Source organism: Aspergillus caelatus (assembly GCF_009193585.1).
Source record: "Aspergillus caelatus strain CBS 763.97 unplaced genomic scaffold BDV27scaffold_455, whole genome shotgun sequence".
Classification (NCBI taxonomy): Eukaryota; Fungi; Ascomycota; class Eurotiomycetes; order Eurotiales; family Aspergillaceae; genus Aspergillus; species Aspergillus caelatus.
The window spans coordinates 1-14502 of NW_022475718.1; the positions used below are offsets into that span (position 1 = coordinate 1).

At 47.7% G+C, this 14502-nt stretch overlaps 4 protein-coding genes across 4 annotated transcripts; 2 read left to right on the forward strand and 2 right to left on the reverse strand.

Moving 5' to 3' along the window:
- The first annotated feature begins 37 nt into the window (after positions 1-37).
- BDV27DRAFT_86244 (NUDIX hydrolase) lies at positions 38-934 on the forward strand. The gene has a single exon (XM_032077798.1). The coding sequence runs from the start codon at positions 128-130 to the stop codon at positions 776-778; it is 651 nt and encodes a 216-aa protein (XP_031920533.1). The 5' UTR covers positions 38-127; the 3' UTR covers positions 779-934.
- Positions 935-2728, reverse strand: BDV27DRAFT_86253 (dipeptidase). Its single transcript, XM_032077799.1, has 3 exons — positions 2345-2728; positions 2068-2280; positions 935-2013 (listed from the first exon to the last, which is right to left on the reverse strand). The coding sequence occupies exons 1-3, from the start codon at positions 2622-2624 to the stop codon at positions 1091-1093; spliced, it is 1416 nt and encodes a 471-aa protein (XP_031920534.1). The 5' UTR covers positions 2625-2728; the 3' UTR covers positions 935-1090.
- A 464-nt stretch (positions 2729-3192) lies between these two features.
- On the forward strand, positions 3193-6273 carry BDV27DRAFT_86255 (flavodoxin and radical SAM domain protein). The gene is made up of 2 exons (XM_032077800.1): positions 3193-3462; positions 3527-6273. The coding sequence occupies exons 1-2, from the start codon at positions 3438-3440 to the stop codon at positions 5824-5826; spliced, it is 2325 nt and encodes a 774-aa protein (XP_031920535.1). The 5' UTR covers positions 3193-3437; the 3' UTR covers positions 5827-6273.
- A 142-nt stretch (positions 6274-6415) lies between these two features.
- Positions 6416-8121, reverse strand: BDV27DRAFT_170517 (general substrate transporter; the record flags this gene model as incomplete). The annotated part of the gene is made up of 3 exons (XM_032075317.1): positions 6416-6827; positions 6889-7863; positions 7916-8121. The coding sequence occupies 3 exons, from the start codon at positions 8119-8121 to the stop codon at positions 6416-6418; spliced, it is 1593 nt and encodes a 530-aa protein (XP_031920536.1).
- Between the last annotated feature and the right edge of the window lie 6381 nt (positions 8122-14502).

Here is a 14502-nt window from a genome sequence, read left to right on the forward strand (position 1 = left end):
AAAAAAAAAACACAGAATACATTTATTCTAATATCAACGCCATTCTCCACCGAAAGATTTATCTCCACATATTCCAATTATCAACCCATTAAACAACCAAACCAAACAATAAAAGATCTCAGAAAAGATGCCTCAAGACCTCACTTTCACAATCCCACTCCACCTAAATGAGTACAATATCCCCCTCTCTAGCTTCAAAGCCGCCAGGCCGCAATGGACCAACTTCATAGTCGGGGGACTTGTCTTTTCTCGTTTCTCACGTGATTCCCAAAACAAAAGCAATGAGGAGGGCGAACCAAGAGTCCTCCTGCTCCAGCGTGCCCTGACGGATTCCCTTCCCGGTTACTGGGAGGGCCCGGGCGGAGGCTGCGAGGAGACAGACGAGACGATTTTGACAGCGGTTGCGCGTGAAGTCGTGGAGGAAAGTGGGTTGCATGTGTCGAGGATTGTGGATTTGGTCGGGGTGGAGGAGTGGACGAAAGAGAAGAACGGGAAGATGACATTTGCGGCTAAGTTTTCATTCTTGGTAGAGGTTCATGAGGCTCAAGGCGTTTTTGGGGAGAATGCTGGAACGGACGGGGAGAAGACGGTTGAGGTCGAGGGTGACGCTGTGCAGCGGTGGGAGGATAGGGTCCGACTGGAGCCCAGTGAGCATTCGACGTTTGAGTGGGCAACAGAAGAGCAAGTGAAGTTGGGGTTGGAAGGGAAGGGGAAGTATAAGATTTTGGAGGATGAGGGTCGGAATCTTATGAAGGCATTCCGCTTGGTAGCCCACTGAGTTCTAATAGAGATGGAGGCATTTATGCTACAGTTAGAATAACATAGAATGACGAGAAACATTAATGAAGCCAAGCGCCTTACTTTTCTTTAGAAAAGATTGATATCATCGCCAGATAATGCAGCCCAAAGACAATCACCGTAGCCTGTCGACATCTATCTAAAAAGCGGACCAAACTACAGGTGTTAATGTCCCGCCAAATCCAGTCAATGTAGCAGTCAGGAGTTCGTTACGATATGTGGCATATCCATTGCGGTAAAGGACAGGTATCCGTGAGTAGAGAGATGGGACTATGTTTTCAGACGACCGCATTTACGCCTCAGGAAGATCATCCTCGAGAGGCAGAGCTCCGTTAGCTTGCTTGTCAAGAGCAATGCGGTCTACCTCTTTCCAAACGCGCAGCAGGTTGCCTCCTACGACCTTGCTCGCATCCTCATCACTGACACCCCTTCTGAGGAGTTCGGCTACCAAGTCTGGAAATTTGGAGACGTCGTCTAGGCCGCGAGGGACGGAAACGATGCCGTCAAAGTCGCTTCCAAACCCGACATGGTCAAACCCGATAAGATGCCCGATATGCATGATATGGTCGGCAACATGCTCTAAGGTAGAATTTTCGGGGACGAAGTCAGGGAGCCCGTTCGGGCTATCACCAGCCTTGCACGAGATGAAGCCCGGGGCAATGTTAACCATCACTAGGGAATTCCGTGATTTGACCAACTTCAACACATCGTCGGGTACATTACGTGGATGAGGGCAGACGGCATATGCGGAGCTGTGACTGAAGATGACCGGCGCACTACTGCCCGCCCAGTCGTCCTTGCCTGCGCCCAGGACGTCTCGCATGGTCTCGGCGCTTACATGGGACAGATCAACAATCATCCCGAGCCGATTCATCTCAGAAACTAAGGCCTTTCCAGCCTCACTGATACCGTGCCAAAGGGGGTCAGCCTTCTTCACGCTGCCGTCTGGGAGCTCGGTGACGGCAGCATCAGCGTAACGGTTGTGGCAATTGTGGGTCAGCGTTGCATACGATACACCCTGCGCGTAGAAATGACGCAGTTGGGCAAGTGAATTTCCGATAGAATGGAGGCCCTCCATACCCATCGGTGAGATGATCTTCCCGTCCAGGAAGGGCTGAAGAGCTGTGGTACCATTTGGAGGCGTGGAGAAGGTGTCCGGATAGGCTTGTTGCAGGCGGAGCCACAAGTCTACCTGCTCCGTTGTCTGACGCACACCTGATATATATTAGTCGACTATGGTTAGGGAGACACATTGGGAATATTTTTTACTTAGAGCGTAATTGGCATCAGAGAAGTCCTGCCAGTCTTTGGGACACTCCACAAACACGCTCCAGAATGTGCCACCAACTTTGCCCTTGGAAAGACGAGGCAGGTCAACGTGCCCGGGAAAGTCGCCATGAACGAATTTTGTAGTGAAATTGTCCTGATAGATATGGTTCCCATATTTCAAGCGGATGAGGAAAGGAAGATCATCATGGCCATCTGTATTTTCCGTTTCCGCTTTAGCAAGTTAACACCCAAATAGTTGAAAGTCGTTGTATATTACCGATCAATGGAGTTTTCTGCAGGATATTGTCTACTCTTTGTTCCAGGGTTAAGGTCTTATGATGTCTTGAGATGCCTAGCCCTAGGGGTTCCGACCGGAGGCTATGTGCGGTCATCATCAGGAAGAACGCTAGGAAGATAAAATAAAGAGCGCGCTCCATTTTTTGGCCGATGGTGAGTCTTGCGGGAAGGGATTGCGCGACAGCCTGTTCTTCAAGGCTGAAGGACTGAGAAAGGTGTTCTTTCTCGTTGGACAATGGATCGCCCTTATCGCGCATCATGCCTAGTGGACACGCGGTGGTCTATATATGTGTTGGGAGAGAAGGGATCCGACAACTCCGTGTTCTGTCCAAATTCCACTGTATGTCTTAGTCGACGTGTGCCAGTAGTATGCTGGTACCTGCAAGTCGCAATGCAATTAATAATGAAAAACGGATTGACGCGGATATTGCAGGTTATTAAGACCCTCGTCTTAGTAAGTATGGCGTTATCATGGCGCTGATATAGATTGGGGTAGAGATTGATAAGCGTGAGGGATGGAGTTTGACTTACTGGATGGATCAATCGTCTGTCGAGAATGACTTGAAAAGATAACTAGTTAGTATATACTATCGCAATCCATTAGTTGGTATAATCGGTATCGGAGTAGTCGCCGAGATGAAGAAGGAGAGCTAAACTGAACTGAATTCGATTGTTGAGTTGAATCAGGTGTCGAGGCATGCAAGGGCCTGATCTGGTAACTCGTGCGGGAGCCAATCAGCGTCGAGGCGAAAAATCCCCCGTGACATCGAAGTTTCTCAACATCGAACTTTTTTTGGCTAATATTTCGAATATTTCTCTCAACTCAACAACGGCCATTCGCCAAAACCCACCGTTGTAGGAGACTACCTATGCTGTGTCTCTCTTAGTCGCAGTTATTACTAGTCCTTTCGTCAGACGAACTTTGCTCAACCTGGAGGGAATCTGCGATGCCACTGCAGGTTTCCCCGCTGCCCCTCTTAAACATTCAGCTCTGAGTCGTTATCTTCGACAAAAAAGAGGCATTGACCTCGCACGGATTAATTAGGCAAGGAGAGCCTCGTCGCTAACTTACCATGGCCGAACTTTCGCTGACCGAAGGTATATTTCTTGTTATCTTCATATATTCATCATCTAAAACCAACGACCTTGCTGACGAATCTAGGTCTTGTGACCATCTGGCATTCCTATCGTATCCCTATTCTTATCGCTATCGCCTCAGTCGCTATCATTCTGCAGGCCTATCGCAAGTTCCAACCCAAGTCCAAAGCCGTAACTGCGTCCTCAATCCCGCCATCACCTCGGAGCCAAACCCCAGAGAAATTCGAACAGACCCGTACGGGTGAGAGCGAGAAACCAGCAGTCACGGAGAAAAGTGTTACAAAGCCTGCTAGTGGAAATGACCCTGTCCCGAAGGTTGTATCTGGACCTAAGAGAGTATCTGGGAAAAAGCCACTCAAGGTAGCTGGGCGCCGTCGGGAGGACCAGGGACCCCCGTTGTCTTTCATCCAACCAATCATTTTCTTCGCCTCGTTGACCGCGACTACGGAAAGATACGCTCAGATATTGCTAGAGGATCTGCGGACCGCCGCGAAGGAGAGAGCCGACCCCGAGAACCGTGAGCGTGGCCTTCTTCCTCCTCAAATCCACGACCTGTCATACATTGACTTTGACGATTACTTCACCACGGCCCCGAAGCCTCCATCCACCTCTCCTGGCACACGCTATGTATACTGCTTATTGATCCCTACCTACAATATCGACACCGTCCTCAACACTTTTCTTGGCCATTTGGATGAAACCCACCACGACTTCCGCATCGACACCTCCTCTTTGTCAACTTTGGCTGGTTATTCTGTTTTTGGGTTCGGCGATAAAGAGGGTTGGCCCACCGAGGAAGAAGGGTTTTGCTCGCAAGCTAAGGAATTAGATCGCTGGATGGCGAAGCTTACTGGCAAAAAGAGAGCGTACCCCCTAGGACTTGGTGACGTTAAGAGTGATGCTGAATCTGCTTTAAAAGAGTGGTCCCAGGGTTTGCAGAATATTTTGGTCGACATCCTTGATAATGGTGGTCTCGGTGAAGGCGTTCCTGGTAGCGGTGATCCACTGGAGAGTGACGAGGAGGACCTGGACGACGAAGAAAACGACGGAAACCGTTCTAAACGACGTAATGACCAAGATGTGGTTGATCTAGAGGATATCAAGATGGGCTCTGATGAGCAGTCCGGATCTGGTCCTGTCCCAGTCGACTTTACTACAGCGGGCAAGTCCGCGGCACCTAGTCAATCAACTGTGAAGGAAATGGTTCCCAAGACGTCTCCCACATACGCTGCACTCACAAAACAAGGATATACTATCGTCGGCTCTCACTCCGGTGTTAAGATCTGCCGTTGGACTAAGTCCGCTTTGCGTGGCCGAGGTTCGTGTTACAAGTTCTCGTTCTACGGTATTCGATCCCACCTGTGCATGGAGGCAACCCCTTCGCTTTCGTGCAGCAACAAATGTATTTTCTGTTGGCGCCATGGCACCAACCCTGTCGGGACGACTTGGCGTTGGAAGGTCGATTCGCCAGACTTGATTTTCCAAGGTGTTAAGGAGGGTCACTACAAAAAGATCAAGATGATGCGTGGTGTTCCTGGTGTCCGTGCAGAGAGATTTGCAGAGGCGATGCGTATTCGCCACTGCGCCCTGAGCTTGGTCGGGGAGCCGATTTTCTACCCTCATATCAATGAATTTTTGGACATGTTGCATAACGAGCACATTTCTAGCTTCCTGGTGTGCAACGCTCAGCATCCAGATCAGCTTGAAACGCTGCATCGTGTGACCCAGTTGTACGTCTCGATCGATGCTAGCAACCGTGAAAGTCTACGCAAGATTGACCGCCCTCTTCATCGAGACTTCTGGGAACGATTCCAGCGGTGCCTGGATATTCTACGGGAAAAGCGTCATGTCCAGCGAACTGTGTTCCGTCTCACCCTGGTTAAAGGATTTAACGTCGATGATGAGGTGATTGGCTACGCGAATTTGGTCGAGAAAGCATTGCCGTGCTTCATTGAGATCAAGGGTGTGACCTACTGCGGTACTAGTACTAGCGCGGGGGCAGGATTAACCATGCAAAACGTCCCTTTCTATGAAGAGATCCAAGAATTTGTTGTTTCGTTGAACAAGGAGCTCGAGCGCCGCGGGTTGGACTACGGAATTGCTGCCGAGCATGCCCACAGCTGTTGTGTGCTGCTTGCCTCGACGCGGTTCCATGTGAATGGTAAATGGCATTCTCGCATTGATTACGATCGCTTTTTTGAACTTTTGGAAAAGGAGAAAGCCGATGGTACGCCGTTCCGCCCTGAGGACTATATGAGGGAGACGGAAGAATGGGCCTTATGGGGCAACGGTGGCTTCGACCCGAATGACCAACGTGTTCACAAGAAGGGTAAAAAGAAGGCCCTCCAGGCTGCGACCGAGTGATAGAGCAGCTTCACCCTACAGTTATGAAGCTCAACGCTCCCATTAAGCGCCTATCTCTACAGCCACGGCGTTAGCGCCATTACCTGACCACTACTCCTGCATCTTGTAGGGTACACAAGATCTACAGAGGGTATAGCGGATCAGGACAAGGCTGTGCTTTCTCATAAGCGAGCTCCTAGAAATGCCTACTGAGAGATTGATGATAAGAAGGAAAAGAGTTGGAGGGAACTATTCATACTACCTTAGCGTTTGCGAGGAGGTGTCTTGAGAGGCGCGTGAATATTCCAAAGGTGCGATTGTACGCTCCCAGTTTATAAGAAATGCGGCATGTCCGGTAGCATATGTGTTGCTATCTTACTGAGTTGACCAAGGACAAAACAAGCCGAACCTGTACATAAAACTTCAATTTATGACTATGTTTCACGCATGATTATGCATCAGTCTTCCAGCCTCTCCCTGAGCGTGTTGTAAATATTCTCAGTATCGAGGGTTGACTGATATGATAGATAGAAACGAAGTAAAAAGACACTTGCAATGTGCAACAATCGATACCACGACATTTGAGTGTCATAACTAAGTAGGAGATCATCTACACAGGAGTTGCGGGCCGATGCTTGGGAGAAGCTCCTGCATTCTCATCGTTGAACGTCTGTGTCTTGAACTTCCGCGCAGGGAGGTGCATTTCGAACATCCGATCAATTTCCATAGGCGTCCGATCTTTCATTTCGGGCACGACATACCACGTTGCCACCAAACCCAGCAGACAGAAGCCGGTATACACGAACCCTGTTTTGGCACGCAGATTACCCTGGTCCGGGTTGAAGATGTACGGCAATACGAGACCAAAGACCCCATTCGATAATCCGTTGACCACCCATCCCAAGCCCTGTGATTTAGCACGCAGACGGAGCGAAGATGCTTCGGCGCCAACGGCATAGGATGCTGGCCAAGCTGTTGCGCCGCAAACGGTGATGACTAGCATCATTGTGACTGCAGACCACCTAGATAGTGACCATTAGATCGGAATGCAAAGCGTAAACATAGTCTCACGGCAGGACTTACCAAATGGTCACCACGCCCTGGAAACAGCCCAGTATCCCCATGCCAGTCCACAGGAGAGTTGTGATACCCAAACCAATCATGATAAGTGGCACCCGATTGAACCGAGACAGTGTCCACATACTGATTATATTGGCGACCAGACCAAGTGCAATTCCAACTTCGAGGAACAGAAGACTATTGGTCGCCCCCATGCCGACAATCTGTAGAAAATAGCTAGATTTGGACAAGAGGGTTAGGCCGAAGAGCTGTGAGATCACATTAGCGAATAGGACAATCATTGTCCGACGAAGATTGTTGCCTCGGAAGCACTCAAGGTAGCTGGCGGCGTGGTTTTGCGCTTGTTCATCTTCATGCCGAATGGACGAGCACAGTTTCTCTATGGCTGCCTCTGAATCCACTCTGGGTGAGTCGAGCCGGCGTTGGGATTTCCGGGCTGCATCCATTCTGTTTTTGCGAATGAGCCATGTTGGGCTCTCCGGGAGGATAATGGAGACGAGAAGGGGGAGGGCCGAGAAGGGCCACTGTGAGATGAAACACTTCAGGTAGCCACCTGAGCCTTTCTCCTTTAGGGATGTGAAGACGACGATGCTACCGATTAGTTGGCCGAGTAAAGTGAAAAGAGGAAAGAAGGCAAGGATCGGGCCACGCAGCGTGGGAGTCAGGACTTCGGACATGTATGTCTGCACTGTGCACATTAACATGTTGATAGCATAGCCCTGGGATAGCTTGGCTATGAAGAAAACCGCTCGCCGACCATCGATCCCGACGGGGAGGTTGGATACATAGGCGATCGCGACACCTATTGCCGAGATGATGCTTGCAGCCGCTAGACAAGAACGTCGACCGAGGCGGTCCTGCACGTAACCCCCGAAGATGGCCCCGAATATGCCTCCGATGGGACTCGCGACATTCCAAAGACCCAGCCAGAGGGACGGAATGATCAACTGGCCATTGAGCGTGCGACCGAAGTCGCGCCTTTGTCATGTTAGGATACCTCGTGAAGATCAAGGGGTAGAAGGGTCCTCACTGGAACTCGGGCATAGACGAGACATTGGATACAACGGCCAAGTCATAGCCATAGAGGATAATGCCAGACGTAAGGGCGAGACAGTATCCTGCCACCTTGGGGGATCGCTTGATATCTTCTAATACAGATATCTTGCCCTGAGGACGGGGGGGATCGGACTGGACTTCATCGTGTTCAGCAGTGGGTTTGCTGTCTGCATCGACCATCTTGTCCACGTTGCTAGGTATGTATTCGTCGTATACTAGAGACGACTGCAAGAAACGTGTCAATCAACCTATACATGTCCATAGACGATTGTCTGTAACAAAATATTATTATATACTGTGACGGGGCACCAAAACCTCAACATACCCTTAATTCACTTCGATACCCTGGGGTACATCACCAGTGCATACACTGGGAGTGGTGACTGACTGGGGTCAGGTTTAGTAGGCTTCAATCGTGTTTCTACCTCCTAGATATATGTGAAGGTCATTTACAAGCCAACCTCGGTTTTCTGAGTACTTGGCATACATCCAAGCGAAATCTAATTTATAGGCTCAACAAATTAGAGTGCACTCATTCAAAGGCAAAAGGCGCAGTCGTGCGGGGTTAGTAGCAACGACTCGTCATATCACCTACTAGTGAAGATCCTAGCTGAAGTTAGTAGTCGATGCCGGTTGATCTCTTGTACTTATTTATACACGCATAACACCCTATCTGTAGTTGAGCTAAGGGTTGGGCATTATGCAACGTATCACATCCAACGGGGTTAGTGAAACAGTTCTGCCTGATGCTCGACAGTGATAAATGATCGGCTGTCTGCATGACAACCGAAAAAAAATAAAATAAAACTAAACATAAACAAATAAATCTAAAAAGAAAGAAATGGTACCTCAAGTTCTGCCAGAGCGATTCGGAAGTGGTTGATGCGTTGGATATCTTATAAGGCTAAGGCTAATCTAACTGTTGGAGTATGGTGATTGAAATTGTGCTTAGAATGAGTAGGCCTGTTTAAGTAACCATACAATAAGACTTACAGACGATTATTAGTTATGTCTCGACATGAAGCTGTCCAAAAGAGTTGCATTCGGCTGATAGTGACACAGAGCCTGGAATTGTCAGTATACAGCAATCATATGACCTTCGATTCTGCCATCCAACCTTGTGCTACTGAATACGGCTTGTGCAAATAAAACTCTATGTTTCACAACATTCATTGAGCAAGATTAAGCATGTTATGTGGTGGATTATAGGCAGTTGTTCGGCCACAGAGCGTAGAAAACAACCTGATTTTTGTGAAGTTTCCCGCGGATTCCCTATTTACCACGTAAGGCTTGGACAGAGAAGTGCAAAAGAAGGTGCAAGGAATGTGATAGTCTTGTATTCAATTTTATACATGGACGCAAAAGTAGTGGAAAGGTGTAAAGTGTGTATTTTAGTATCCAGAGTCCGTGCCTAGAGTAGATGTCTCCAGACGGCTGGGGATACACGCATACAGTCAGGTGTAAGATCATGGTAGGCTTTGGGAGAGATCACTACCAATGCGTATCAAGTGATGTGATTGATAAGAATTTTTTTTGATTCATCAGATCAACTCATACTGTCACCATGCATCGAGTGGGAACTTTAGTAGAACGTTTTTTAGCCTACGGGATTCATATTATATTACTGTTGAGCCTTGAATGGCCTAGATTGTGTCATCTCTTGTCTGTTGGTTTCTATTGTTCTAAGGCGACAACGTGCGATGGTGAGTCTTTCCTACTATAATACAAGCACTCCGAACAGGGTATCAGAATAAAACCTCAGATGCAACTTAGTTTGTCTTAGTATGAGATTTCAAAATGTAATACTGTGACTGGGATGCTTGTAGCGGATAGGGAAGGCTTCCTGTTATCCTGCACCCAGCTCACGCGCCTTGGACGATTGGATTGGGATGGGAACATATGATTATAAGAAGGGATAGAATATGATATGCTGGCCACTCTTTACCTCTACGGGGTATTATTAGGACGTATATTGCAATCAGTATCCCAGCGTTGTCAATGTCCATTATAGCATGACATGCAATAGAGAGAAAAGTACGGGCTGCCCAATGGTGGATAAATCCAAGAGGTTACAATGGATGCGGTGTGAGCTGCATGCTAGGCTCAGGAGACTTGCACGGACGCAGTTTCGTGGATCATCAGTTGGCTCCAGCGGTTTGTGCATGGCTAGTATACTAGTTAAAAGAAAGAGGATAGTCCGCCGACCTCGTGACCCTGACCTATCACCAAACATTATTATCACGCAGGTGCCAGCGGGACAAGAGATATGCCTCAATATGGACATAGGATCTTTTCATGGAAGCTGACAATCTCTGGAAGAGACCCGGCACCGTGAAGAGGATATCCACCTTCTGTCGTTGGTTCAAGCTTTAGAAAATGTTAGGAAGAATCTGGAAGACGACAAATGCAGGGAACTAAATCTAATTGTTCGGCTAGGTTACAGGGGCGCAATTTACAAAGGCATCAAGGATTCGGTCGTGCATCCTACATTTATGTTCGAACCTGGCCATACAAGGGTGGACTCGTTCAGTCTTGTGCGGACTAGAATGTGGAACAGAAGGGAAGTCTCATTGAACTTGTGTATACTTTTATTCGTACAGTAGTCTGTTCTATCTAACACTGTGTATGAATTTCACGCCAAAGAATGTGCGCATTGGGTGGTATATAAAAATACATTAGGGTTTACAGAGTTATTCATTCTTCAAAATGATCAGTTCAACATCATTGCCACTATATATACTAGCCAGGAAGACAGCTGCCAAATGTTCATTCGTGATACAGAGCATTCGGGAGATCCAAATGTATCATCTGTTAGTTGGCATAGGAAAGGCCCGCAAGCTATGGTAACATCGTCAAGTTTCCCTAAACAGCGGAAGATTTATCAGGCATACAATTTAACCAGGCCCATTGTACGAAGTTGCTTATTGCAATGATGTGCGACGGCGCTCAAAGCGAAATGAAGCACCCACCGTAATATAGGATGCGGTGCCCTGTGATCCACTTAGTATTACCGCTCCTTTGATGTTCGAAGTAGTGCGCGACAATGAGCATGTTAAAGATAGTCCAACAGCATAGGAAAATCCCAAATTGTCTACGTTGACTACGACAGAAGCTTTTCTAGTCTACATTAGCGGGCTTTAGTTCTGATCATGTCGCCGGTCATTGTGTGCTTATGTGTCAGCAATTCCCTGAAACCCCTAAAAAGCTTAAACGAGCAAACTGCCTGGTTCCTTTTACATTTTCCAAATGTGGGACGAAGGCGAAGCTCGGCTAACAGTCCTCAAGTTATACACACAACAAGGTCACGACCCTAGGAGAAAGAAAGGCACTATTGGACAGTGGGTTTGCCCCAGCTAGAGTCTGAAAGCTCCACTCCTTTGACACTGGTGGATCTGTCAGTCGAGGAGCTGGATCCGAGAGTATCCGGGTCATTTGGTACAATAATAGTGCAAGGGATTGGCCTAAATAGGGGAGTGACCCCAACGACGCTGGCTAGAATTATGGGGATAAGCAGGTAGTATCTCTAAGGCCGTCGACGTTTGGGCTATGAAGAAGGTTTCCCTTAGCACAATTGAGTGCCCCCGCGGTAAGGCCATAGCTGTTACGACGTGTAATAACATAAAGTGTCTACAATTTTACCTCCAGCTTTTCTCCTGGGTGACACTGTCTTCATCCCTGTTGGCTAGGAATATGCGCATCGCTCACAAGATATCATAGCCCCACAGCTGATCTCGGAATTATGTTTTTCTGTAGGCGAACGACTCTGAGCAATTAGATCAAATGATATTATATATGGTAATAGCACCTGGTGCCCCCTGCTCCCTGAAACTACTGTGCCTTATGCTTACCGAACGACAGAGATGATATTCGTATGTGGAGCACGGCATATACTACCCACATAATTCGGCTTTTTCGAAAGGCAGTGCTTCCCTACGTCGGGGATCTCTTCTAGCATTAAATGAGGATCCCGAAGTGGAGCTTCAGCGCGAGTCATACAGCACGGTTAATTTGTGTTTCACGCCTATTGCCGTGTATCATTCCTCCCGGGTGACGAATACTTGTGGGTGTTTCTTTATCCTACGACAGTTATGACGTATATCTGGCCCATATCTTGCTTCAGGCGAGTCAGATATAATATAGAACTCTGCTTGTAGATGGACTGTCCTCCATATCCTGGATCGAGATATATTGGCTATGGGTAGACTGAACCAATTGGGTGACTCTTCTGGATCAAACATCCGTCCGTACCCACGGCCTTTGGTCGACTTCAAAAAGTTTAATATAGAATCGTATCGTATATGTCGAGTTTCATCAAGTTTTTGAGCCGGTACCGACGTACGTTTGAAGAGTGGAGTGGACACCTCGTAGTAGAATCTCTGATCTATACAGTTTGTATCATGCGGTCAGCATGTTCCCACTCGACCATATACACCAATTGGTGGTTTGCATAACCTATGCTCATCGCCCCAGATACCGGGACCATCTCTTGTTGCATTGGATCGATAAAGCCACACGACGAGACCAATCGCCAAATAGCGTTTCGGTCGAGCGGAAACATGGCTGACAGACTCTGGTGGCGGTGAGGTCGTGTTCCAGACCACATCTGATATAACGTATCCAAGTGTCCCAGGATACTTAGGTATGTATCTTGATGTTATCCAAAGTTTCGTCAAGCCTTATGCGCGATAAGACCCCACAGGAGTTCATCAGAAGCGTACATATCGTCGTTTCATTCCTATTTTCGGTACCATTCAAAGTCTGCGACAGTCATTCCTTGGAAACGCCAAATAAACACGCAATTAAGGTTGTGAGCCGTCGGGATTCTAGCAAGGAAGAGGAATTGTCATCGTGGATCTCCCGTGTGGTAGCATGTGATCTGTCACAACCCTAGGGATTTGACTGTCCAGAGTCCAGAGTGTCCGGTTAGATAGAATCAGATTTGTCGACCCATCGGGATACTGCCATGAATGCTGCCCAAAGCTTTGTTTCGGCATTCACTCGGGCACGGCAATGAAAAGGATTCTGGTTTCATTTGCCGAGACGATCAACCGTCGGTAGTAGTATAGAGATTTACTGCTTGTGTTTTTGAATACTAAGGGTGAAGTCCGGAGACCCTCCGACCGCGGAGTTCGGGAAGATGAGAGCTGCAGATCATGCCCGCAGAGAGTCATGCATGATGATGCCTTAGCCCTGCGGATCGCTGAAGCGGGAGAAAAAGAGGTATATTTAATCCCTGGCGTTAACTGTCAATCTTCAGACGGTGGTCCGCTGGCCAAGTTCTCCGTTAATCCGTAATGCAGCTACACGAATTAGTCTGCGCTAATGAAAAACCCCATTGTTCCAAACATTAACCGAAGTGCCAAGAATAGTGCCCAGCGCTATTTCAGGAAGGATCATTACACTTGTCTCCCTTTTTGCTCCTGGTGACTGGGCTCTGATTCCTTTGAAGAAGAAATGACTCCATTGCCATGGCCTCAAAGAAGAAAAACAAATACGAGAATGTCTTGGCGGATCCAATTTCCGAGACCCATGGTTGTGGGTTTGGTGAACTTGTTGGTTTATGTGATTTATCCCTGACAACAATTAGTGGCGACCCACACGTGTGCCGTTTACTTTGACTCCTTTGGAGACTTTTCCTCGACAAGGGCAGGAAATGATTGGTAGTAGAAATGCCGACGGGGTCTGGATTCCTGCATTACTAGTAGTGACTAAACGGTTCCTTTTGGGTGTCAAGAAAAGAAGGAAATTAGAAACCAGGTACAAAAGACATTGTTTGCTGCAGGATTGGAACTATTAAGGTTCTTAACCTACGTTTAATATAACAGGATCAGATAGTTAGCAACCGCTGTCGGGTTTCCAATAGTTCCAACTTCCACGGGATCTATATACAAATCGAGGCCTTTGACATGTCAATCTCTCCCCGGGGATCGTACTTTTTTCATTTCCCCCCGTTTATCGGATCGCGTTGGACTTCATAACGACGGTCACTGTCTCCTGCCGCTTCGGTGATCAATTCCCGTCCAGTGGATCTCCAACAAGCGGCTTGATACGAGCTAACAACGTCGCGTCGTCGGTGAAGAATGCTACATTTAGTTTAAGCGATAGTCCATGGACGGGCTTGTCCCAGCCAAAAAAGAAATAGTATAGAATTACACAGCTACTATTCATATGCACAGCAAATTAATGCACGGTCTTGAACGATTACCACTTAGAATTAATTAATTAATTAATTCCACGTGGAACCTCGGCCCATAATCGATATATTCACCTGTTCAGAGCTTTTCGAACCGCGGACTCAAACGGTCTAAACCCTAAGCGAGGCTATCCAAGCGCCTCAACAAAGTAACTGCCTTCTAGCCTGTTCCGTGCAGGGCCTTTCCCCTCCCCCTTCTTTGACTCGTCGTGACTCCATTGACATTACTAAATAGTAAAAACGCCTTTGGCGCTTGCTCTTTTCAGCTGCGTCGCCACTTGACGCTGTCGATCCGCTGCTTTTTTCGCCGTAGCCTGGAACCTACAACTAAATGCCCCGTTTTTCTTTTCTTTTTTTTTTTTTTTTTT